The 26,724-nt window shown below is 33.4% G+C and overlaps 2 protein-coding genes across 10 annotated transcripts; one reads left to right on the forward strand and one right to left on the reverse strand.

The window, feature by feature from the left end:
* The first annotated feature begins 1,314 nt into the window (after positions 1 to 1,314).
* Positions 1,315 to 18,550, forward strand: LOC111613406 (patched domain-containing protein 3-like). 7 transcript variants are annotated; one of them, XM_023354759.1, is made up of 6 exons: positions 7,269 to 7,400; positions 7,465 to 7,525; positions 13,457 to 13,605; positions 14,474 to 15,482; positions 16,335 to 16,661; positions 16,730 to 18,550. In XM_023354759.1, the coding sequence occupies exons 4-6, from the start codon at positions 14,486 to 14,488 to the stop codon at positions 18,142 to 18,144; spliced, it is 2,739 nt and encodes a 912-aa protein (XP_023210527.1). In that variant the 5' UTR covers positions 7,269 to 7,400; positions 7,465 to 7,525; positions 13,457 to 13,605; positions 14,474 to 14,485; the 3' UTR covers positions 18,145 to 18,550. The 7 variants fall into 7 exon arrangements, with proteins under 7 accessions (XP_023210523.1, XP_023210525.1, XP_023210527.1 ...); XM_023354756.1 differs by having other exon boundaries at positions 7,272 to 7,400; positions 13,457 to 13,661; XM_023354757.1 differs by lacking the exons at positions 7,269 to 7,400; positions 7,465 to 7,525 and adding an exon at positions 1,391 to 1,423 and having other exon boundaries at positions 13,457 to 13,661.
* Positions 5,023 to 7,676, reverse strand: LOC111613407 (disintegrin and metalloproteinase domain-containing protein 10-like). Of its 3 annotated transcripts, XM_023354764.1 has the most exons (5): positions 7,002 to 7,156; positions 6,386 to 6,928; positions 5,911 to 6,326; positions 5,692 to 5,849; positions 5,023 to 5,572 (listed from the first exon to the last, which is right to left on the reverse strand). In XM_023354764.1, exons 1-5 carry the CDS (start codon positions 7,015 to 7,017, stop codon positions 5,056 to 5,058), a joined length of 1,650 nt encoding a protein of 549 aa, XP_023210532.1. In that variant the 5' UTR covers positions 7,018 to 7,156; the 3' UTR covers positions 5,023 to 5,055. The 3 variants fall into 3 exon arrangements, with proteins under 3 accessions (XP_023210532.1, XP_023210531.1, XP_023210530.1); XM_023354763.1 differs by having other exon boundaries at positions 5,023 to 5,428; positions 6,386 to 7,676; XM_023354762.1 differs by having other exon boundaries at positions 6,386 to 7,676.
* Positions 18,551 to 26,724: the final 8,174 nt, after the last annotated feature.

A 26,724-nucleotide genomic window follows, 5' to 3' on the forward strand; every position in this document is an offset into this window, starting at 1 on the left:
GAGGACGATATATTTATAAATTTTTGTTGGTCAGGTACGAACCCACTACCAACTACCAGTGATTTTATCCACTGTTTTTATGTGTGTATAATGTTAGTGTATGTGGGGAACACGATTTTCTTTACCTAATTAGAAGCTTAATAACTTCTCTTCCTTTTGTTGAATATTTCTGAAATTTTGCAGGGAGGTTTGTGTATGTATTAGGGAGAAATGTTATAACCCGATTTTTCAGAAAATTTCTAATAAGTTCGAGAGATATTAAAGGAAATGGAGTCATATCTCAAAAAGTTTCAGAGTAAGGAAATTCTTTTACTCGTACCAAATTTTTGCTATCCAGACACATAAAATGGTGTTTTTTTTATAATTTTTGACAGAATAAATCAATTGAGTTTTAAGTTTTTCAATATTTATATAATTAATTATGTTATTAATTATAATTTTTATCCAAATAAAAACAAAAAATCTTCATACGTTGAAGAGGGGAGGATAATATTTTTAAAATAGTTAAATGAGTAATCATACTTATTAGCAATTTTACGGACAAAAACAAGTAAAGAATTCCGGAAAAATCCAGCAACAAAGTGAAAACTTCGAATACTGGTCTTAATTTGAAAAAAAAAAAAAGGGGAATTTAGTAATATATTAAAAGTGCAATACGAACTTTCAACTATTGATTATAAAAGATATATATACAGTAGAACCTCGAAAACTCGGCCTAATGTGGACCGAAGGGTGGCCGAGTTTGTGAAAATGCCGGGTTATCGGGAATGGGGTTAAAAAAGGATAAATATGCGTGTTTCCTCTACTGTACTGTACTTGTATGTATTGTTTGCTTGAGAATACAACAGAGAATAAACTGCCCAAATACCCTTAAACAAAGGAAAAGTACGTCCTTTATGAAGGCATAGAGCCTTTACTACACGAAAATGAAAATTAATGAATACACTGTGTAAAGTAATTTACCTGATAAGACAGACCTCAGAAAAATACATTATGAGAGCTTTTATACTTTTATAAAGCTGTCTATAATGAAAATTAATTAACTAATGATTTTTTTGCCCTGCCAGGGTGTGGCCGAGTTATACGGAGTGCCGGGTTATCGAAAGCCGAGTTTTCGAGGTTCTACTGTATATATATAATCCAGACAGCGGGAGAAAAAGTTGTTAAAGTACTGTACTGTACTGTACAGTACATACCCTACAATTTAAAAAAAAAAAAAAAAAATTCGTATGATGATAGGTTGGCTCACGTGGGGGACACAATTATTTATAAGATTCGGAGAACAGTCAGGCAGATTATTATTTGTGTGTGGCCTTGGTGGAGGAGAGTTTATTGAATAAGAAGAGAGGGGTGGATTTGAATGACGCAAACTCGGGATCGCGTGCAATGTCTGCTGTTTAAACAAAAAGTTTTTATAATTACTGTAAGTATATTTATGCATTTGTACTTATAATTACTGTAATTTAGCTGTAAATTAACTTGTAATGTGATGCCTTGGTGTGTCGTAAATGACAGTTATTCGTATAAGATATAGTGGTTCCGTGACACAACCAGAAACTTCCAATAAGGAAGCAAAACTATTTGGGGTTTTTATTATAAAAATAATAAAATAATTACTTTTTACTTTCCCGGCTGTTATACATAGTAGGGGAAAAGTGTTATACATAGCTGTTATACATAGTAGCTGTTATACATAGTAGGAGGGCTGTTATACATAGTAGGGGGATACATTATTCAATCGGTCAAAAACTGACTCCCCAACACTTACTTTATGGGACCCAGGGGGACCTCGAAATGTCGAGAAATGCAAAAAAATAATTCTGAGGCAATTTCTGTATGTTTATTCTTGTTTTTTCACGTCACTATTTCGAAGTATTAGGTGCAATTTGTATTCTCCAGTAAACACAGGATGTTAGTGTGTTGACGGCCGGATGGTCGAGTGGTGAAGGTGGCAGCCTACCGCTCTGGGTGGGGCCTGGAAACGAATCCGGGCGGGTCAAAAAATCCGCAGGAATTTTTCGGGGGGTTGTCCGCTAGGATATGACGTGCCCCGTCCCTCACTACCTGGCAGCTCCATTGTGGGCCTGGCCAAACCAATAATGGGCTTGCAAAAAGAGGCTCCTTTAGTTCCCACAGGGCGTAAAAAGTTATAAATAAAAAGAAAGATGTTAGTGTGTGGGGAGAACAATTTTGTTCACCCTATTTGAAGCTTAATAACTCTTGTGCTTTTTGTCAGGTTTGTGTACTGGGGGATTGATGCTATTCAATTTTGGTGATTAAAGGTAGAGGGGATGGAGAGATAAAAGGAGTCTTATATATCTCCAGTAAGATCGGAATTAATGTCGTTTTTACTCGTTATTAGCATTTACGATATTTTATAAAACCCATCCCTACCTTTAAAATTAAGATTTTTGCCATTTTATAATAATTAAAAATATTTAAAAATTTAAAATAAAATATTATAACAAATGGTGCCACCAAATGTTGCCGGGAAAGTTACGCAACTCGTTGCTGGATTTTTTATAATTCTATTTGTTATATATTAAGTGATCTTGTGCTGTTTTTATTGTTATTTTTTAACTCTTTAGGATGTATAATAACATATTTCACAATTGCCATTACGCTAGCTACTAAAATAATATATGTTGATGATATGCAAATTAGAAATATTTAGTTTATTCTCGTCTTTTCACGTCACTACTTCGAAGTATTACATACAATTTTTATTTTCCAGTAAACACAGGTTTATTTTCTAAAGGTAACTGATGTATTAAATGTATGTATTCAAATAAGATAAAAATAGTACATCAAGTATTTTTCTAAAAGACTTTTTTCAAGGAAAGTTTTTTCCCGTTTTATGAATATTAATATCCGGTTTAACCATTAACTCATCGTGTATTTTAAATATAAGAAAAATTACATTTAAACTATTAATAATGTCGAGTTCATATTAAAAGCTGTTCAAATGTATAAATTTCATATTCGCTTCCCCCTGTAAATCAAGGGTTACCATGCATTTCTAGAACATTATTCAAAACTCATTGGAACTGTTTAAAAAGAAAAAAACATTAAAGCGAGATTTCGAATATTATAAAAATTTCGAGTGATTTCACACACAAAAAATGACACCGCAAAAAAATTATGTTACGTTCTCTCGTGAACATCGGTGTGAATTGAACATCGAATAAGAATCCACCGAGCAAGTTAAATTTGATCGCGAGTTCACGGCCCTCCAACGGAACTAGCCACGTGGAGTATTCTGGTTTTTCTTCACGTGCACAACATCTAAAATTTAGATGTTGTGCACGTGAAGAATTTATTGAAATATTTAGATTCTAAATATATGCCAGTTTCCCCGTAGAAAGTTCTTTTGGTAGACATACTCTTGGCAAATTGCCCCTTTGTCGTGTTGCTTATCCGATTAAAATATAAACGTGGACAAAGACAATAATAAAATTAATTGAAAACAATACGTCACATTTCGCATACGTCACGTTTGTTTATGAATGTTCATTCCGTTCTATAATTATATTATCGAAATAAATCATTTTATTAATAATTATATATAAAGCTAAATAAACCATAAATACGACTTAAAATTTTATTTAATGGCGACAGAAATAGTAAACGAGCGTTTTTTACTACTGTGACATCATTTTAGTAGACACGAGATACTCCTATTAAAGCTGGCTCTTCTTGAAAAACTGGTCGACCGTCGTAAACCAGATTTTAGTTTGATTTATATTTATGTTTTCATTTTTAATGTTATTTTTAACAAAATCTGAGAAATTTTTATGGTAATACCGGGGCATGGAAGTTATTCAGATACTCGAAAAAGAAAATAATGACTATTGTCAACAGGTAAAATTAGCTTAATGATTCTAGCATGAATCCAGCTTAGTAGATTCATGTCACAGGTTCGAGGCCAGCTCGATTCAGAAATTTTCCTTGGAGGGGTTGGCTCGAATATGTTAGATTCCATCCCTCACTGGATGGCCGAGCGGTCAATATGGCAGACTACCACTCTAGGAAACCCGGGCGTGTCGAGAAAGCTTCAGAAATTTATCGTGGGTGGTCCGTCTAAATATGTCGGTCCCGTCCCTCACCACCTAGCCGCACCATTATGGTCCTGGCCGAACCCATAATGGGCTTACTAAAAGAGGCACTCTTAGAGCGCATAGAGCTGAAAGAGTTTAAAACCCCTGCCATTCTATTGTGAACTCGATCGAACCCATGAATAGTAAGGAAAATGGTTCTTAGTGCTTACAAGACTGAAAGATTTTTAAGAATCCATAGCAAATGGAAGAGGTTTCAGTATCAATCAACGAAAATGGCTGGATGATGAAGAAGAGTGGCATAGGTGTCTCTGCCTGATTTTCTGATGGATTGTAAAAGCTAATCTGCTACAGAATAGTCTACCAGAAAGTGTACTAGCGCCTTTACAGCCTCGACCATTTCAACACGAAACATTTTCTTTTCAGACTTATATATAATACAAGGGGAAATTATGGCGATCGGTTAGAAATTCGGAAAGAACCCCTCACATTTTTACATTTTTGAACTCAAGGAACCTTGAAATGTGAAAAATGCAAAAAAATTGTTCACTCTGAAGCTTAATAACTCATGTGCCTTTCGTCGAAAATTTTTGAAATTTTGCAGTGGGTTTATTAGGAAATTGGTGGTGTTAAATTTTGCTGATTAAAGGTCGAGGGGTTGGGAGATAGAGGGGATTATGTGTCATATCTTGAATAGGGTCGGACATAATGATGATTTCACTCGTTATTAACATTTACAATCTTTTTATAAAACCCATCCCTAGCCTCAAAATTGAGCTTTTTTCCATTTGATAATAGTAGTTAAAAATATAAAATTTTTAAAATAAAATATCACAACAGATGGCGCCACCAAATGTTGCCGGGAAACTTAAGCAACTCGTTGCTAGATTTTTGGTTATTAATATCTTTTATAAAATAAGTCAACTTTATATTAAAAATAACTTTTTATTACTCATGAAATATGTCCGTATACTTTTCGGTTATAAATTCAATGTTCACGTTATAGCATTTCTTCTTCCAATCTATACGAAAGTGCTCTTTTAATTTTGGAAATTTTCTTTTTAAAATGTCTATGTTTAGGTCCTAATATCTTATAATATTTCATTTTGGGAATGAAAATCGGTTTTTCAAACTCGATCCTCATAGGAATACCACTAGACACTATAGAGATCACTACCAGTCTCTCTTCACTCAAGATTTTCATCAAAATAAATATGATATTAAGTGAAACAGATGGAAACAAAGTTGACAAACGGATAAAAGTATTAATCTGTGAGATATTTATATGTGTAATTTCATGGCTAAGATCTTTTCTTCTTATATTGATACATTTTTGAAAGTATATTGCTAGTCTTCTCTCCTTTCCTCTTTTTATGTAATTGTAAATTATGCTTAATATAATGGCTGATATTAAAAATGCAAAAAACAGAAACATTAAATTAGAATCATTGTGGTGAATAGAAGAATATTTCAAGGATTCATAAGGATTGAATTCAAATTTAATACATTTTCCATCCCTGGAAAGGAAATATTTTTTAATTACATAAAAGAACAAGTGTGCTCTTAATACTAATCAAGTATGGAATATGTTAACAATCATGTAATAACTATGAAAGATGGTTTTTTTTATACTCACACATTACAGTAGCCCGTTTTATTCATGCAATATTCTCCTAATCGCTTTATCGGAACTTCTTTGTACAATGGTTTAGCCAACAGATAAAAGGAATTGCATATGTTTTTATACACGCAACAAACATGGCACGCATAAAAATCATCGGTACATTCGCAATCCTAAAAGCATTTCTCAAATTTTAAGTTTATCCCTTGAATAAATTACTTATTCTCTACTTACCAATAATTCATGTTTGAAGCATATGCTTCCGTTGCAGAAACTATGGTAACAAAACCTTGAGTTTCCTGCACACAGTTTTCTGTGATACGAAATACTGGGTTGTTTGCAATCTGAAGATTTGCCATTACATATCTGTGGTTTCACGCATTCATTAAGGTTACTTGTACAAATTTTCTTGTCTTCTCTCCTAACATATTTTCCATCTTTGGTGCAGCATACTGATTCTCTAGGACTACAAATCTTATTTTCGCTACGTCGTAAAGAGCATGGTTTATCTGTGCCGTTTCCGTCTGAAGGGGTACAGCTGGGATCGATACTATCGCAAATACTCCTATCCCCGCAATCACATTCTTCGCCTTCTTCTGTAATCCTATTACCACAAACGGCATCGTCCTCCTTCCTCAAACACCAACTTCCTAAACATATACTGTAAGTATTAATAAAATTTCACTTTAATTGAAACAATATGACTCACCTCTTTCGTGAATAATCCCAGATATAGAATCGATGCTATAATTTGAAAGAGTCGTTTTTGTCAAATCTAACATGCCAAAATGTGGATCCATCAAAAAATTCTGACCTTTTCTATTGGCATTCGTGTGGGGTGCACCGAAAGCATGAGCCACGCCGTGAGCAAATAAGTAAGATGCTTCAATTAACGGTCTTGCAAATGGACCGTATTTTCTTGTGGTGATAACAACATTTCTCGAACGAAATGTCCTTCTTGAGTTCATACAAATTCCATTATTCTCGGAACCACCAAAAGACGCTACAACACTCTTATCGCTTTCAAACGATTTGAAGAACAGAAAATGGACTAAGCAGCAATCGTTTTCGTAATTTTCTGCACTTTTCAGGTATTTCTCTATGTCTGTACTATTATTTATGTTTCTAAATGGATAGAGAGTGGATTGAAAATCTTTAAATATCGTAAATCTACTCGCTGTAATACCTATATTATCTCGTTGTCCATCTCTATTAAAATCGAATTTAGAGAAGAACCTATCCGCAGCGGTAACTAGAAAGAGCATTTGTTGAATAATGTCTGCTTCGTTAGAGTTATCCTTATCGTATAAAGATATATCACTAACCATATCTAAATTGCATACCGTTCTCTCATTCGAACTTTCGAACGTTCTTCCCGCATCGTGTGCAATCTTTAAAGATTTAATCTTCCAGTTTGCTATACTTCCACATTTTGAGCCATTATTTTCAGATAAAATTATAATATCTGAACTTCTGTAGACAATTGCATCAAAATTTGTTTTATTTTTTAAATATTTACTGGCAAGTTCCACATTAAACGTCTCCTCTTCAGTGACGATGATGCTCTGAAATACATTCTTATTGAAGAAACCTACAACAAAAGAATCGCGATGGCCTACCAGCCATCCAGTGTAGACTTCTATTCCTAAATTAATCAGATTTTTCATTGTAACATTGTTTCTATTGTGGATATAAACAGTGGCATCCGCAGACAAAGTCGAACGGTAAGCGACAACATGAAAGAATCTATGGAAAGCCATAAATTGAAAAGTTATCTTCTTCTTCCAGGTCAGTCTGGAATAATGTATATCATTTCTAGAAATCGACTTCGAATTAATTAGTCGAAAAGGTTCGTATCTTCTGAAAATTGGAATTGGATATTTTCTAAATGTTTCAACGTCTTCGCCATACATTACAGAAAATACCAGTAAACCGAACGTAAAGCATAATATCATTACTCCAGTTCTTACTCAGAAACGAATTATATTTAAAAAATAGCTTCTGGTTCGGTTAAAATTCGAAAATTTAGATAAGTGGAATTACATTAACACGTTCGAAATTTCAAATAATTAATCATTTAAAATATGATTACTAAGTATTAATTAAAAATTGAATTATTAGAGTAATTCTAATCAACCCGAAATTATTGACAATGTAAGGAAGGGGTTTGAATGGTGGACAGCTTCAAGTTCACCATTTATGCCAGTTGCTTAATTTTTCAGTAATGTATTCTGCCTTTCACTTTTTTTAATACTCTTTCTGCCCTGTGGCACTAAGAGGGCCTCTTATAGCAGACCCATTATGGGTTCGGCTAGGCCCACAAGGGGGCGCCCGGGTAGTGAGAGATGGGGTCCGACATATTCGAACGGTCCACCCCCCGAAAGATTCCTGGGGATTTCTTGACCTGTTCGGATTTGATCCCGGGTCCCCCAGAGAGGTAGGCTGTCACCTTGACCGCTCGGCCATCCAGCCTCTTGCTTTTCACTATATCCCAGTACTCCATTCTAAGTTTTCTTCTTATCGCTTTTCTCTTTGCCATTCCCTCAATATTTTCATCCATTCTGAATTCCTTAATGGATGCCCTATCGTGTTGTTTCTTCATTTATAGTGTCAAAAATGGTTTTGATTTTTCTGCTCCCTCTAAACCTGCTCGTTGGTCAATTTTTCAGTCTAAGCTACTTTCTACATTCTCCTCCAACGCCACATTTTAAAGGCCTGTACTTTCCCCCCTCAATGTCCATTAGCAACTAGCAAGACCCTTTGTTAATTAAATAATACTTATATTATTAACTAATGAACAGTAGTTTTACTATCACTCGGATTAAACGAAATTCCTGTCGTACTTTTTGTATTTTTCTACTCCAAAATATAACCTAGGTGTGAAAATATATTCTCAATATCTACACTACTTTACACTTGGTATCACACATGGATGAATAATGATTAGTTCGATGAGAATTTCCTCTTCCTACTGTATTTATACAGAAATGATATTCTTATTAAATTCTGGTTAGATCTATAATTTTACGCATAGTTAGATATTGAATCCAATGTTAAGTAGGGTTTGTGTAGAAAAGATTGAACGATACTTCATAGTTAAATCTCTTCTCGATGTGTTCACTACACATTTATTTAGTATTATATCAGGTGAGTGAACAGTTTAATTTTGTTCGAATTCTCTTATTCGAGTAGATTTCTTTTAAAAATTGTTCATTTTCAAGACGTTCGTTTATTTTTAGTGTTTAATATTATAGTTTTGCTCCCATGTTTGATGAATTTAAGTAATAGAAAATGATTCCTGGCATTGTAAATATGGGGGTTTTCAGCATTTTTATATCATTAACAGTCAATTTTTGATATAAATTTTAAAAAATGTATTAGTTTTACGTGAAACAAGTAAGATTAAACGTAATGAAGTGAACCAAGAATAGATATTATTCAGAGCATAAAGAATACTCACTAAAATCTATCAACGTTTATAATAATAATGTAACTCATATCATTTCTTTAAATTCAATGAAGCGTAATATAGGCCTTCCAGTTTCAATTTTTTTTTCTATTATTGATTGCAAAATCTAAAAAATTACTTCCTTAAATTTCTTTGAGTGAATAGATAAATGTTGCAGCCATTACCATTCGAAGTATGCTGGCCGGATGACCCAGGCGGTCGAAAAACTCCAGGAATTTTTCGGGGGTAGGGGACCCAGCGTAAACACTCGGCCGTCCTATAATAGACTGGTCGAACCCACGATGGGCCCGAAAAAAGGCACTGAAAGGGCCTTTTTTCGGGCCCATCGGAATGTAAACAAATACTTATTCAAAGAATGGTTACAGATGTCCTGCCGATACTAAATTGGTTTGGTTTGATAGAATATGGTAACGCAACATTTGATCAATCGGCCAAGAAGATGTCTTTCGGGAGGACTTTCTATTAGAAACTGGATAGCAGCATTAGTAATAAGATTAATGGTATATTGCACGAAAGTTTTATAAATACACTTTAATTAGAACACTATATAAAAAACCAGACACGCTAACGAACAGGTATTAACAATCAATCTGCATGAATTTGATCCAGATTATATATGCCTGGAAGCGAAGATCTTGCATTAATTAAGAGTAGTAAGATATTATAGTTTTAAGTTTAAAGTCTATTATATTCTTTTAAAATTGTTTAATTAATTGTTAATTATTAATATTAGTAGATACAAGATGGCAGCCTAACAGCTTACTTTTAAATCAAATTAGTTTAACCTAGCCCGAAAACGATCGAACGTTCAGTTTTAGTCTATATTTAAATTTTGATGTAACACTACTATTTAACACTTTCTTTTGTCATTTTAAAACTAAACACTAAGAAAAGTTGAAAATTGAAAGCGTGGTGAGTGCAACAACCGTTAAAGGTTAATAGGTTAATGGGTCGTTCTCACATCTCCGCTAATAGCCGTTACTTTCCTCATTTTAAAACTTCATTTCTACAAAAAGGTCGAGATTAAAACATAAATAATAATAATAATAAATAAGTTATTGTTTAATAAAATCGTTTCGCTAATAATACAATTAAAATACTAATTATAAATCTCGTGTTTATATCATTGATTTAGGTTAGTTATAACCGATTACTTTCAAGGAAACCAAACAATTTCAGTGCTGCCAACCGAATCCTGTCTAGTTAAAATTTTTCAGCTTTTTTCCTCATTTTGTTCGGTTTTCATTGTCGTTTATTTCTGGTACCTTTAAGTAACTTCCACTTTAAGTCAGCTAAATTTTAAGATTATACCTGTACGTCATCACCTTTTCGAGTACGTAGGTAGAAGTGTCAATCACATCTTCGTGGGTCGAGTTGCCAGATTTGGCGACTAATTTTAAATTGATGACTCAAAGGACTAAATTGCGTTTAATTATTTAATTAACATATATGCAATTTTGCATATATGTTAATTAAATAATTAAACGCAATTTAGTCCTTTGCCAGTTTTTTTCGGAATCAATGCCAGACGACGGCTTATTCAACGTTTTGAAGTTGACAGGTTTGCAATTGATCCAGTTTGTTTCATTTCCTTGAAGGTAAACAGTTTTTTTTTTTACTTTTTTTACTTTTTTTTATAAAACACAATGCTATGAAAAGTCATTATACTTGTGAAATATCTTGAAAAATTCTGACTGTGTTTTTTTTAAACTCTTTTCTACCCTGTGGCACTAAGAGGGCTTTTCTTAGCCAACCCATTATGGGTTCGGCCGGGCCTACAATGGGGCGGTGGTGGGAATGGACTACTTTCGAAATCTCAGGGATTTTTCAACCGTTTGGATTCGATTCCTGATCCCCCAAATTATAACTGGTATGCGAGATTCGAGACGTTATGAACACGGAGTAATTTCGAAGTGATATATACTCTAGTACGTCTGTTTGTCTGATCGTTTAATAAACTTATAAATTTCTAAGTGATTTTCTAGTTTTCTGATTATACCAGATCCGTTTATTCGTGTTTTTCCGTATATGTAACTTGTATAAAATTAAAATATTACATAAATCACAATTAAATTTGAAAAAATGTTTTAGGGTCATATTATCCCTTAAGGGGGAGCTGAAGTTCTCGAAAGTAAAACTTCGTTAACAATAAAAATTTGTAGGTCATTGATGAATACTTTGAACTTATTGTTCGTCTCTGTCTGATAAATTAAAATGGGCCCAGATTAATTAAAATTTGGATTAATGTCTTCCTTAATTAGTATTTACGTTCGTAAATAGATGTCGCTACCTATTCGTATGTTTTACCTTTCATATATCCTATTTTAATAAATATTATCCGGAAAAGTAGTGAAAATCAAGCTGGAATGCCTAAAACGTAGCGTCAGGATTTCGATATGGCGCAATGAGAATTGTCTGGCTAAATTAGTATATGCCCAAAACACATAAATACGGAGATTATATCTATTTTAAGTATGAATCGACACTTACAGACAGTAAAAATAAGGAAGCACGGCCGTTCGCGTGTTCTTTATTCATAATTTTTAAGCTAAGTTACGATATATTGACGTATTAACATAATACTCGGTGCACGGACATCCGGAAGGACGAACGAATACTGTATTTTTAGAAAATACAGTATATTAATTGAGATTTTAAAAGTTTATTCAAAATTAGTTGTAATAAACATTTGGAAATAAATTATAAGTACAACGGGTCGCATTAAAATGGCCGTTTTTGGGGGGGGCGGCCACGTGGAGTTTACCGGGTTTTTATCGCGTTAAATGTGTGCTAAACTGTCCATATTCAGTTGTAACAACACCTAAATATGGGCAGTTTTCTCATAGAAAGTCCACCCGGGAGGCATCCCCCCTCGGCAGCGGCATTCACACTTCACAAAGTGCGTTCGCCCATTGTCACGCCTGTTTCATCGATTTCTTTTTATTATACGAGTAATGTTATTGTCAACGCTTTGACATTTCATTAAACATTATTATTTTAAGTGCATTTCAATGTTGTCAATAGAAATCACGTGTCGATAGAAAGCTCATAACTTCCTCCTTATCCAAATATTTGAATAAATTGTACTGTACGCCAAAGTAATAATAATCAGTATTAATTTTAATACGAAAAATAGTTCAAGGTTAACGTTTTAAATACACGACGAAAAATGAATATCAAAATAGTATTTTTTTTTCTGTTATAGTCAGTCAGTACTTTTCTTATGAAACCATTTTATAATAATCTAACATGGAAAATTTTAAATACGTTTTTAAATTTTGTTAATTTATTTACTTTAATATTATATGGCAATTTTGATATTTACTTCCTTGATATATTTTTGTATTCTTTTTAAATGAATTAATTTTACAAGTATATTTAATAAAATATGCATGATTACTAGAAATACATGTATCTCAACATCTATTGCGCTTTTCCTTCTAGACTTGTCTTCCTTTCTCCCCTTTCTGCACTTACCGCCCTTATCATTTCTTTCCTGCACGCACTTCTACCTCTTTTTCTACGCTTTTCGAAATTTTTAGATTCGGGACCTTGAACCGTCGAGAAATGTAATAAATTTGGGATTTTGTTCAATATTAATGTGTGGAGGAAACGATTTTTGTTCGCCCAATTTCAAGCTTAATAAATGCTGTGCCTTTTGTCGAAATTTTCTGAAATTTTGCAGGGAAGTATATGTATTATGAAGAAATTATTCTGAAAATTTTAAAGAAAATCGGAATATTGATTCGAGAATTATGATCCTCCCAATTTCTTAATATCTCCCGAACCAATCTGAACGCTTATAAAAGTAATGGTAGCAATCATTGGGGATGAAAACAAACAATGCAAGCTGTTTTTTAACGAAAGATAAGGAATAGATATAGATATAGTTCCATAAGATATCTTATCTTCCATATCTTTCATTAAAAAGTTGAAATTTGTAGATCGAGGAAGCATCAAAATGATATCATAATGATCCAATTCGTCTTCTGTATAACAGGAAAAGATCCTCCCTTCTCTAATAAAATTCGATAATTTACAACAAGAGTATTCCCCTCCCCTCTGTTCCTCATCAAAAGTAGCAATTTAAGAATTTAGAAATAACTTTTGAATGTAATAGAATTTACAGGGTGGCCCAAAACTAAGTTAACTTTGCCGTGTTAATCCTAAATGAAACTAAAAATATACAGAATTTAATTAAGTATAATATTACAATATATTTAAACTACGATATTTAGTATTTCCCTTTAAGGAAACTTTCCTCCTTGCATAAGAATTAATTATTTGTATATTTTGTGTATTTAATTGCAGTTGGGGAAGAATTATTAAAAGGTCAGATTTCCTTTCAAATTCCACCAATAGGAAATGAGTTAGCAAAGAGTCAAGGGCACTTTCAGTCGAATCACTTTCCGAGTATAATACTTCTAGAAGAGTGCAGTAAACAATAAAATAACATAATTGTAAGCTTGTAAATTCATTTTAAACGTTAATACTCGTACGCATCACTACTAGAAAGGTTAGTTATTAAATTTATTTTATTTATTTTTATAACTCTCCCTGTAAATGCGACTATAACATTTAAAAAAGGGTGGACAAACTTTTGTAATTAATATTTCATTTTTACTTTCGTAAAAGAATTTTTTCTTTTAATAAAATAAGTAAAATATTTTCGTTGGTGGAAATTGCGCCATTTCTAATGTGATGCAATAAGCGCTAGTATATTTTTTTTTTAATATTACTAATATTTTAATATATAAAGTAATATAAGATTTTAATTTATGCTTCATTATAGACGTAGACATACTTGATGGAGCGTATTTTCCTTCTTTATAAAAAGTAAGAGGTCCAACATAAGGGAGTTTGTTCCACTTTCGAAAATTTCTAATCTTAAGGTGGTCACGATATGCGTTTTATTAATTCTGAACGAAAATAACACCGTTCGAAATGATAAAAAAAAACAAAAGAAAAGCGTTTACAACTGGTTTAAAACGTTTATTTTGTAACCAAACTTTGATACAATCGATTACAAAAGTTATTTTTGTTTTACAATATCCCGTGTTAGTTTTAAAAGGAAATTAAATTATTATAAACTCGTCTGATCGCTGGTATGCGCGGAAAATAAACGGTTAACTGACTTTTAGGCCACCCTTTATACCAGTCGAATTTTTAATGAATCGTGACATCAAATAACCGATTGGTTTTCTATAAAGCATGTTTTTTAAACCTTACTTGAACAATAGTTGTATTTACTTAATTATTTCTCAATTACTTGCAATTTCCTGTACAGAAAACAATAAAATATTTTTTATGACCTTTGTTTACTTTCAGCACAGTTCAAGAATGAAACTCGATTGTGTAGCTAGATTTTTCTCCTCCAGATTTAAACAACTTGGAGGATCCATTGCTGATAATCCGTCGTATTACGTCATTATACCCGTAGCCCTAACATTGATCCTTAGCACAGGATTGCAGAACATATACGAGAAAAATAATACAAAGTATCTGCTAGCACCCGATAACTGTAGGACCATTCGGGAGGAAGCCATAATAGGAAGGTACTTTGATGTGGAATACAATAACGACTCGAACCCTTGGAGACTCAACAGAGAACCCAGTGAGGGTTCCATTGTAATCACTGCTAAAGACGGAGGATCGATTTTTCGCCAGTCCGTCTTTGAAGAGGTCGTCAATCTCGATGGAATCATAAGAAACGTCACAGTACAATATAAGGGTGAGCGTTGGAAATATAAGGATCTGTGCGTTAAAGATGGAGGCAAGTGTTACAAAAATTCTGTACTTCTTCTAAGAGACAAAATTCCCCAAATTATTAGCGGAGATTATTCGTTTAAATACCCTTTACACGCCGATAGTGGGATATTTTCGTATACTTTTTATGGTTCGTCATTGGGAGGGGTTACTTTGGACGAAGAAGGAAGCGTTAAGGATGCAAAATCCTTACGACTCCTCTATTTTTTGAATGATGCATCGGAACTTAAGAGCGAACTGAGTAAAATGTGGCTGGACGAATTCCTCGAACTTCTTCGGGATACGGATTATCATCATATTGTGGTTGATAGATACTCGAGTGAATCTCAAGAGAAAGAACTGGTTAAAATGCTAAGAAGATTATTCCCGTTGTTAGCATTTTCTATATCCGTCTCTTTACTATTTTCTATAATTACTTGTTTAAAGGACAATTGGATCGTAAGCAAACCCTGGACGGGGATAATTGCTGCAACATCAGCAGGTATGGCTCTCGGATCTTCTTTCGGTCTAGTCATATATTTTGGAGTGCCACTTATCGCTGCCGTAGGATCCGCACCTTTTCTTATACTAGGTAAGAAATTTTTACTTTTTCACCTACTACCGGTGCCACGTATTTCCGGTCTTTGTCTCGATATATTTACAATAAGTATATGATAAATATCGACTATTAGAACACGTGTAACACGTAGTTGCATATCAAGGTAAATATGTATGCGCAATAATTCAAGGAGAGTGTCAATTTTTTCATGGTAAACACTGAATTCGCATTGAGTACAAAGGTGATTGCTTTATGACTTTCTTACAGTAACTATTAATGTATTCTAAGTACTATTATTTCGAGATAAACCATTGGATAAGAGCCAGACTTATTTATTCAGTAATTCATACCTACAATTAGTCGTGTAAATAAACTAACCTTACGAAACAGAAAATGAAGCTGGTTTTGTGCAATCGAAGCGAAGGAATTTCATATACTAAGAAACTTTTAATTGCAATTTTCATACCTTTCGATTAACCGAGAGTTCGCGAAGCAACTCCCGGTCAACTGACTTTTGGGCCAAGTATACTACTTATAATATAAATAATTAATCATGACTGGTTTTATTACTATTTTGAACCTTGGATCCTTAATCTGCGAGGTAAATGAGAGGTGGGAAAATTCTAGTTTATGTAAATAAATTAATATTGATATAACGGGTCTAACGATTGCGTGTTTAAGAAGTGATAACGATTACATTCCATTAAACAAATCAATAGGTAAAGAAACAGTCCATACAACTTTTTTGCTCCCATATACTATTAAATCAATTTTTTCTTTTTTTTTTAGTTTCAACTGTATAGAGTCGTTGTCAATGGGTGAAAATGGGTCAATGCTGTTATTTGTTTGCATTTAAAACGAGTTTACTTGATTTTATCATTGCAGGTATAGGAATGGATGACACTTTTGTCCTACTGGCAGCATGGAGGAGGACCGATTCTACAAAGAGTGTTAAAGAAAGATTATCGGAAGCGTACTCCGAATCGGCAGTGTCTATAACTATTACGTCACTGACTAACTTCATTGCCTTCATTTCCGGTGTAGCTACACCCTTTAGACTCATCAGAATATTCTGTATTTACGCCTCTACTGCAGTTTTATTTTCCTACATTTACCAGATAACTTTTGTAGGTGGTTGTATGGCTATTTGCGGACACCTAGAGAAAAAGCAAAGGCACGCTGTATTTGGTGTCCCCCTTAAAAAAGCCAACGGTGAGGAAATTTATTAAAAATTCTTAAGGTTTTAACCGGTTTAAGCTTTAATAAATGTATATTTACAGATGAAATGGGATGCTGTGTTCGCTTCTTCGCTACGAGCTCGACGTGGAACGACTCGTCCAAATCGATTTCGAAATTAAATTTCTGGGAAAAATATGCTAAAATTTTAACCCTTTGGCCCATTAAAGTATTGTCTCTGGTTATACTATTTACGTATTTGCCAATTGGATTTTGGGGTATAACCAAATTAGGATTTTTAACCAGCTTGAAGACCGGAACCGCTTACGATTCTTATTACATTTCGTACTACGACAACATTTACAAATATTTCAACCAATATCGTGATAGGATACAAATTGTGGTTCATCAAGAGATGGATTACGCCGATGAAAAAGTACAGAAACAAATCGAAAACCTTTTAACAGAAATAGAAAACACAGATTTCATAGCAGACTCGACTCTAACGGAATCGTGGTTGAGATATTTCTTGAAGTTCGTCAAGAGCAACGTCACTTCACCTTTAATTTCCAATTTTAACATGAGCAGCAGCCAAGATTTCATTTACGTTCTGAGAAATTTCTTCTTGAAGCATCCCGTTGCGAGGAGATTCACACGCGACATTGTGTTTAATAGTAACAATACAGCTATCGTAGCCAGCAGATTTCTGTGCCAAACTAATTACACAAATTCGTTAGGGGACAGTTATCACGGAATAAAAGAATTACGCGAAATAACCGACCGGACACCCTTTTCTGTTTTCGCTTACCACTTTCTAAATTTTTACTCGGACGAGATCGAAGTGAAGACCGGAATCACAATCCAAATTTTATGCTCCGTGGCCATTGTTATAACAGTGGTGTGCTTTTTATTTATTCCGAACATAATAACGACGTTAGTAGTAACTTGCACTGTTATATCTATAGAAGCGAGCGTTTTGGGTTACATGGCTCTGTGGGATGTAGAAGTAGGACCCGTTTCTATCATGATTTTAACCATGTGTGCCGGATTTTCGGTGGATTATTCAGCCCACATGTCGTACATTTATCAATTAACCGAAAACGATAACCCAAACGAGCGTATGGTAATGGCAATTTCGGCTATAGGAATGGCTATCTTCCAAGGAAGCGTCAGCACCATCCTCTGTATATTGCCATTAGCTATACCCATAGCTTACATTTATCTTTCGGCATTTAAAATTATATTTTTAGTCATTTTATTTTCTGCAATACACAGTTTATTTTTCCTACCCATATTATTATCCTTATTCGATTCCCTACTCAAGAAGTTCAAAGGTAAAACCGTGAAATTAGAGATTAGCGAAGAGATGCGGAAAAATGGTAATGTTAATCACAGCTTCGTAGGCGAAGATGATAAAAACGCTAGTAAACTTATAAATTCCAACAACATGACTGTTCCTAATTCTAATCACCCGTATTTTGTTCCGTATTCCTTACAGAATGAAAAGAATAAGTTGTAAGTGATCATCACTCACAATTTATTATATAAACATACGCTCAATATCTTTATACAAATTAACGGGTTTATACAATAATGTAACCACGTATCGTGACAATATCGGTGATTGTATTTATATAACTTACATTTCTTATAATATTTTCTGTTACGTTAATCGCGAAATTGTATTTTTCTCTTAGTGTACGACCATAACTTATAGATTTTTCCTACTGGAATATATGTTTATTCACGAATCTAGTTACAATTCCTTGTAGTCAATTGTTATCAGATAAATAAATTGTGTGTAATTAATAAAGAAATCAGATCCAATAATTAGGAAATAATTTCGTATAGCCAGAGAGACTTCAAAGTGTTGTTAAAAGTGTTTTGAAATAGTGTAAATTATAATAAAGTAGAGGTAAATTGGACTAGAGCAATTTCCATGTCTGATTTTTATACTAATAGAAATAAAAATTTTATACATATTTAATAATATCCTTCGAATTTCCTCCTTATAGACATTCGAAATTGCGTGTTTAAGGTTTTTTTTCAAATTATAATGATTTTGTACAAGGACGTTACATACATTAAATTAATAACGTTATTTTATATTTTATTCCTGTTGTATGAATGCTAAACATAAATTTAAATCTTGATTTAATGAACGTTTTCTTGGAATATAATAGGTTTTAATTATGTATATTATAGTATTAAAAAATTCTACATTATTTCTCTTTTATACTTCTATAATTTATCAAATTATAATATTAAAATATTTACAAAAATAAATTTGAAGTTGAATTTTCCTATACAAAATTTAAATAACTTTTCCTGTCTAATTTAATATAAACTTATTTGCTATTTTATCTTTCCGTGTACCATACCAAATATATTTATTTATTTATTCGGAAAACGTGCTTAAAATAACTCGTTTAAAACATTAAAATAGATATTTAATAATTTTATTTAAACGTCAAAACAAATTAATATTAAAGGCGTCATGCCATAAATGTCTTTGTTGCTAAAGAATGTGGTGAGATCCTCTACCACTGGTATAGTGTGGCATTATAGCAAAAGCTATCAATATAATGCTTTACTTTTTCAATTGTAGGGGGTGTATGATATTACCAGCAGCAATTGCAACTAAACACACGCGTTCAGGATATATTCAGAACACCAGGAGTCATTCGGTATTGAATGGAATGGTCAAAGGTACCTAGGAACCCATTGTAACTCTCCGTCTTTCTTTCTCCGGCAACATAGCAATCCGAATAATAATAATAAATTAGGTTATTTCTGTCACCTTTTCACATTTTTATGGAATTTGTTGGTTCTCCATTCGAATTTAGGTAACGCAATACTCTCACCGAGGCACGTGAAAGTCCAACAAATGGTGGAACCTCACACTGATGTCTGAAGAGTAATTCGGTATAGGCCTATATATCCTTGTATTGATGTGATTAGAATATGTACCAATATAATATACAAATAGAATTATACAAAATACAAGAACTAGAGTAAAGAAAAGCGCAACTCTCTCGAGCAGCCAGGGGTGCAGAATATTTTCGAAGCTCAAAATTTTCCAGGAAATTGTTGCATACAAGATAAAACAATTTACAAATCGATTAATAATTATTAGTGTTTGGTTTGAAAAAATTTGTCACAAAACTCATAAACTAACGTAAACATTTTTTTAAATTAAAATAAAACTAATTTAAGCACCAGTCCTACTGTAGGATGACACTTACAATTATAAACTTCACTTAATACGTTCATTAATATAAATACAATTGAAGTTGATTCCATTAAGGACTCAATTTTAGCAAGGAGGCTCTAACTAATGGACTTTTTGACCCCCAATTACAACAAAATGCATTATTTTCTTTCTTTTATTCTGAAAAGTTGTCAAGAAATATCCAATCTTTTGCAAAAAATATAAGCTTTTTTAGGTGTTATTATAGCTGAGCCTATGCCTGTAGTCTAAAAGTCCACATAACTTTAATGGAAAATTCAGAAAGGAAACCTCGCCCAGTCGTTGCATGCAATTATGAAATTTTTGCACGTGTACTCACTACACATACAAATATTTCATAATTGCATGCAACGATTGGGCGAGGATGTACTGTACAGTACAAGTTTCTTGTATCGGCTAATTGGGCATGAGCTTCTAGGTTATATCGGCCCGTAGTAAAATGTGACGTAATTGTCATGTAACGTAATTGTCATGTAGTTGTATACGACCGAACTCTGAGTGTTGAGGAAACGGTACCGCTTGGCCACTGGTGGGCCACAGTACAAGTATACAGTACATTATCACATTGCAGCGATCCCTAGCGCCAGAATTCTGTGGGAAATACAGAAAGAAAGCCATTGCTCTCCTTGATCGCCTCAGATATCAGCCTACTGCTCTGGGGACTGAAAAAACGAATCCAGACAAGTCTGAAATATCCTAGAGGTCCGTCGGGAGAGGTGGTCTGTGTCGAATACATCAAAGCTCATCCCTCACTAACCGGCTGCTTCATTTTGAGCCTAGCCTTACTCATAATGGATTTGATGAAAAAACCATTTTAGTACCCATAGGACAGAAAGTCCAATAGAAAAGGTATCAAGATTCAGACTCATAATTTTGATGTGTTGCAAGAAGACAATAAGAGAAAACCTATGTTATTAATAGAAGACTAATTGTACTTTATCCATTTGATATCTTAATTACCATTCAAATTATGGGCCTGACAAGGAGCTACAAAGTGGGAGGAATAGACTAGTCAAATTACCAATCAAACTGGTAGGAGCAAACGTAATACTAAGGACGAAGAGGAAAGGAAAGGACCTTATTTGAATAATGAACGTAACTGCTCGACCGGGTATCATACTGAAGAGATAATAATGCTGTGCTAATGCTGTGCATAATGCTGTGGGAACCTTTTATAGAGATAGAAGAATTGGAGGAAAACGGAAAATTAGAATGAGAGATGAAATAACGGAAAAGGAACTCAGTCAACTTCAGTTGGTTTGAAATAGGGAAGGATAAGCCTTATTATATAAATATAAACATATACAAAATATAAACATATATAAATATAAACACATATAAACACATATAACAAATATTTACTACGAACGATTTCGACCCATGACGATATGATTACAACATAAGATTAACACCCGGGGTCATCTATCCATTTACCTATCTCCTAATTAAATTTCGCACGCGCAAACTGCCCTACGAACAGCAGAATTAACGATTTGTTCGAACACACGAATTTATCAGCATTACTTGTGGAAAAATCGGCAAAAGCTTTACATTTGTAGTAGACTTACTCAAACGTAAAGCTAATTTCCTCTAATTCCTACCTCCGAAAAATTTTTAAAAATGGAAACAATAAGCGCATAAATCAATCGAAATATACTATTGTATACAGTATTTTAAATTACAGGTTGGCCTTGTCTATTGATATAAAAAATCGACGAAAATGGATGAGGTTATCGAAAATAGAGAACAATGTGTAGTTAATACAAGTATTTAAATTATCAATTGACAATTTTCTAAATCAATATTCAAAATGCTGAAATATATATATATATTTAAAAAAATACAAGTGTTCTTTTACGAATTTTTCATACATTTTAACGGTATCAAATGATATTAAATATAAATGTATATTTGTATATGAGGTCATAAAAAACAACAAGGTATAAACTATCAGTTTTTGTTGTTTATGTTTAACGTAAAGAAATTGTTTAAATGCAAGAGGAAAAAGTTCTTAAAATTTGAATATTTCTCTTTCTTTCCACATAGAACTTCTATACATTTTAATTATTCGTATTGTAATGTCATCGGGTACAGAAGCTGCCCAGAAGTCTTGACACTTTCTCCCAATTTGACACGTGAACATTCAATCACCCAGGCAAAAGTAGTGCTTCCGCACCGATAATTTTAACAAGTAACAGCAATGGCGTAATTTTATTTTATCATTTTATAATCTTTCGTTCAAACTCCCGTATTTAATTATATTTCTCTGTTACAATGTATTTTATCATTGCTTTAGTTTCAACGTGTGTATATATAATGTGTTAGTGTACATGCTTATGCTTTGTTTTCCACAGAAATTTTTGAACTAATAAATCTCGAACTGGATCTTCTGAAGAGATTTTGAACAAATAAATTTTATTTATTTACTATTTTTTATTGAAGTAAGCTTACTTGGAAGAGTAAGTAAATAAACTTGTATAATTATAATATTATTATTTACTATTTTATCTTATACATTTTCTTATGGCCCTTTGTTAGTTCCAATTTGTACCGCTAAATCTAAAGAGTAATTGATTATTTGGATTCGGTTAAGCAAAAATATTTATCATTTATTATATAAACGCTTATTTTATGTAAAAAAAATTATTGTTTCGGCTTATTTCACAGTATAAATTCAAAAACAAAAGTGTTTTGGTAAATAAAATCTAGCTTTCATTTTCAGATTTGTAGCAATAACAACCTGTTATAAATTTATCGTTTTCTTTGTTGTTGGCCTGATTTCCAGCAGGTTATACATTAGATTCTTTCCATTTTATTCATTTACAACACTGTAATTGAGTCACAACTGTAAAAACAAATTTTTTTTATTTGTTAAAGAGTAAATTCCCCACTAGTTCAATTTTATTACCGGCAACTGACTATGGTGGGAATAACGAAATCCTTCTACTTACAACATGATAAATGACTTTCGAACTTAATTCTTAAATAGATCTATGAATTAATTAATTTTTTATTCTATTTAGCGATCGAACGGTTCGTTAAACACTAGAAGAAATAAACCAAATCGCTTCGAAGGTTAAAGGAAATGATGCAAGGTCACGACTTTTAATTGTGTAACTAGTTCTGTACAACCTTCAACTGGAGTGAATGGGCTCACTGAACTATAATAACCTTTATTTCGGCCGCGTTTAGCTGTATCTATTCCGAGGCGCTACCTTCATTTGTCCTTAATCTGTAGGTAGTAATACCTGTATCCAGACAACGTTACTCCAATGAACGAACACAGAAAATATGAATATTTCTATTCTGACTAGGTAGGGTCTCGAGTGGCAATTCGATCTCTGGCCATAAACCAAAACAATCGTTGCAATAACCTGGAAGTTTCAAATGCAGTAAACTCAATATATCCAAGTCACGGGCTCACGCAGAAAATTTTCCAAATACGAACAACAGGGAGACAATTACATCAATAAATTTTTATTTAATTAATTAAATTTGAAGGTTTTATCACAAGTAGATTATGGAATACAGTGTTACAACAATACAACAAATTTGTGTAATGCGTGCATAATGCTAGCTCTCAAAATTTTTTCCACTCAATATATAGGGTTCTTTTTCTTCTTCTTTTTGACTCTTTCTGCTCTGTGAGCACTAAGAAAGTTTTTTATCAAGCCCATAATGGGCTCATCCAGGCCGGATGAGGATTAAGTCTCACAATATCCGGAGGATTACCCCTCCAAAACATTCCAGATTCGCTTCCGGGTCCTCCAGAGCAGTAGACTTCACCTTAACCGCTTGGTCATCAGGGCGTGACGAATTGTGATGTGGACCGTGTCAAAAACTATTAAGTGGCTAAACGTTTATCTGTAGTCTGGGCATATACTTTGCATGTAGGGATTTTTAAATGCAGACGACATGAAAAGTGGGGAAAGAGAAGTGTACATCGATCGTAAAGTAGTTAATGTAAATAGTGAACGAAGTGGATACATCATTTGCAGAAGAACGAAAAAAATGATGTAGTGGCACATTATCGCTTCATGGGCGCCCTGGAAAATTTTAATTAGGTGGTCCCATGCACAGTGTTAACTTCAGACATTTTTTTTCAGGTACATTTTTGAGGGGGAAATATATTCTTATAAAAGATTGATTTGGTGCCTCCTGTTTGCCCAAAGATTGATGTGGGCCCTTTTTACCATAGGATAACACGCCACTGCGGTGATCTCAGTGGCGTGTTATGCTATGGTAAAAAGGGCAATTATTAATAACACCTGCACACAGTGACAGGTGTTATTAATACAGTAATTGGGATAATATTATGTACAGCAAAAATAAACTATACGGGTAACCCCCGTATAACAAGGGCGTTACGTTCCAAAAAATCGCTGTGTTATGAGAATCCGTGTTATACGAAACAAAGAACTAGTGCGAAAAGGAGGGTTAGGTTCCAAAAATTAAAAAACATGCTGTTAAATCCTTATTTAAATCGGATTTATTATTCATTTTTTTCATAGATATAATATTTATTAAGTAAATATTTTACCAGGAGATTATTCATTTTATATGATGATCTCAGCATGAGCATCGTCAACTGGTAACAGTTTGTGGGTGCGTTCGTTAATAGCGGTCGCTCTGCACGGGATGCGCTTCTGTTTGTAGGTATTTAGGAACGAAGGCGAAAGAAAGATGGCGGCGCCCGCACTATCGATAGTATCGTGTGGAGGAATCTATAATTCTAAAATGAGCTTTTAGAGATAAAAGAAAGGTCCCAATTGTAAAATTTAACCATTAAATGGATTATTTGTTGAAAGAACATTCAAAGCAGCCACGAAAACAATTAGAATACTCGCTCGGAGTTTTTTTTTTTTTTTTCTTACTCTTTTCGTCCTGTGGGCACTAAAAGGGCCTCTTAAAGCAGGCCCATTATGGGTTCAGCCAGGCCCACAATGGGGCGGCCGGGTGGTAAGGGACGGGGCCCGACATATCCGAACGGACCACCCCAAAAAATTCCTGGGGATTCTTTAACCTGTCCGGATTCGATTCCAGGTCTCCCAGAGCGGTAGATTGCCACCTTAGCCGCTCGGCCATCTGGCCGTCTAGCTCGCGTGGAGTTACGCAAAGGTATAAAAGAACGCACCCTTTATTACATTTCATGTTGTACGAGAGTTTTACCCAATTCCCAAACCGTGTTAGAGTGAATCCGTGCTATAGAAGTGCTATGTTATACGGGGGTTATCTGTATTTAGAGCATCAACACGAAAGTATAACATATAAGCGATAGGATAGTTTGGTGTATTTCGAAAACGCAAACTGAATTTACTGTAGAAGGAAAAATGTGCTATGAATTTTCAATTCCGTGTTACGCAACAAAAAAACATTGAAATTTTTGACCCAGATCAGCAGAAATATCCACAAGAAAAATAGAAACGATACCGTGAGAGAAATAATCAACATAATATAGACCATAATTCGTATCGTTGAAGAGGGGATAATCGGATAATTAGTTGTAGGGGTATGTAGAAAAATTTTGAATACTGTGGCACAGAAAACAATGAAAAAGAGAAGACAGTGGAACACGTAGATGAAAAGAGTGGGAGCAGCCAAGGAATAAGAATAGCAACAGGAAGAGGAAAAGCAGGGAAAGGAGAGGAAAGAGCGTGCTTTTATGTCATTACATCATATATATACAATAAACATTTAACACCTGAACAGTTTTCATTACTAAAATAAATTATTGTTGAAAAGTTAACTTATTTGCGTAAGTCGAATACAGACAATCGAAATTATACTTCGATTTCAATTTTATAATGAAATGCAGTTTGTACATAGCCTATCCAAATTAATTTTTGAGTATAAAATTAAGAGTTTGTAAAAATAGAAGAGCTCGTTCAAATATGACGTCCACACTAGGAGAGGAAGATACGTAAAAATTTTATGACAGATTATGGTAGATAAGAGAAATGCAATAAAATTATTCATTCGTAACAAATGTCTTTGAGGCCTCCATAAATGCGAGGCTTCCCGAGTCTCTCCTGTAATACATAGAGCCTAGCATAATTCATATTAATTTATTAAATTTGATTGAAAAATACATTAATTACTAATTTTCGACCATACAAATGTGATTGTCATTCATATAAAAATTAATCAATTAAGTAACGTAAAATTTTATTTTACGTTACCTAATTAATTATTCAATACATTTTTTAGAATGAATAATGTAAATTTAATAATTGGCACATTTATCATAACATTAGAGTGAATGTAATTATGATTTATTATTAATTAAAATTAATAAAAGACAATTACCTCACAATACTTTCTAAGGTTATTGTGACTTGGATTTAGTTTACTTTATTGTATGAACGACTTCTTACCACATCGCCTATTGGCTGTTGCTTAATTAAGGCAAAATAGTAAAGTAACATTATCCACAACGCGGTGTTAAATTATTTCTTCATTACTATCTAAATAAAATGCGTTAAAGATATTCAGTAATATCCATTGTCTGATGCTTCACTATTATATTTTATGACAATAGCAAGATTGAGGCCGAAGTTTTAAATGCGAAAAAGTGTACGTCGGACGTTCAGCGCCGCTTTCCTGTAAGCCTAGAAGTTTGACAATGGTGTTGTACGTAGGAGTTGCCATGGGGCAGATCGCACTTGTGTTGCTTCTTTGACATATTGCACTTGTCCATCGCTCGTACAAACTCCCGTGAGGACGTTGCATAAACGATCCGCCCAAGACTTTTCTTAACCTTTGGAAATTAGGATTTACAAAACTTTTATTTTAAGATGTTAAAAATAAAGAATTAATTATGCAATAATATGAAAAATAACTCCATTATTG

This window comes from Centruroides sculpturatus, unplaced genomic scaffold, assembly GCF_000671375.1.
Source record: "Centruroides sculpturatus isolate CEXI.00-Female unplaced genomic scaffold, Cexi_2.0 scaffold1903, whole genome shotgun sequence".
Lineage (NCBI taxonomy): Eukaryota > Metazoa > Arthropoda > Arachnida > Scorpiones > Buthidae > Centruroides > Centruroides sculpturatus.

Coding starts and splice junctions, on each gene's coding strand:
- LOC111613407 (XM_023354762.1), bottom strand. CDS start 7,631: ATGATATTATGCTTTACGTTCGGTTTACTGGTATTTTCTGTAATGTAT. Junction 6,327..6,385: donor TGGGATTATTCACGAAAGAG/GTGAGTCATATT, acceptor GTATATGTTTAG/GAAGTTGGTGTTTGAGGAAG. Junction 5,573..5,691: donor AAAACGGGCTACTGTAATGT/GTGAGTATAAAA, acceptor TTTCCTTTCCAG/GGATGGAAAATGTATTAAAT.
- LOC111613406 (XM_023354755.1), top strand. CDS start 1,361: ATGACGCAAACTCGGGATCGCGTGCAATGTCTGCTGTTTAAACAAAAA. Junction 1,424..14,473: donor AAAAAGTTTTTATAATTACT/GTAAGTATATTT, acceptor GTTTACTTTCAG/CACAGTTCAAGAATGAAACT. Junction 15,483..16,334: donor CGCACCTTTTCTTATACTAG/GTAAGAAATTTT, acceptor TTATCATTGCAG/GTATAGGAATGGATGACACT.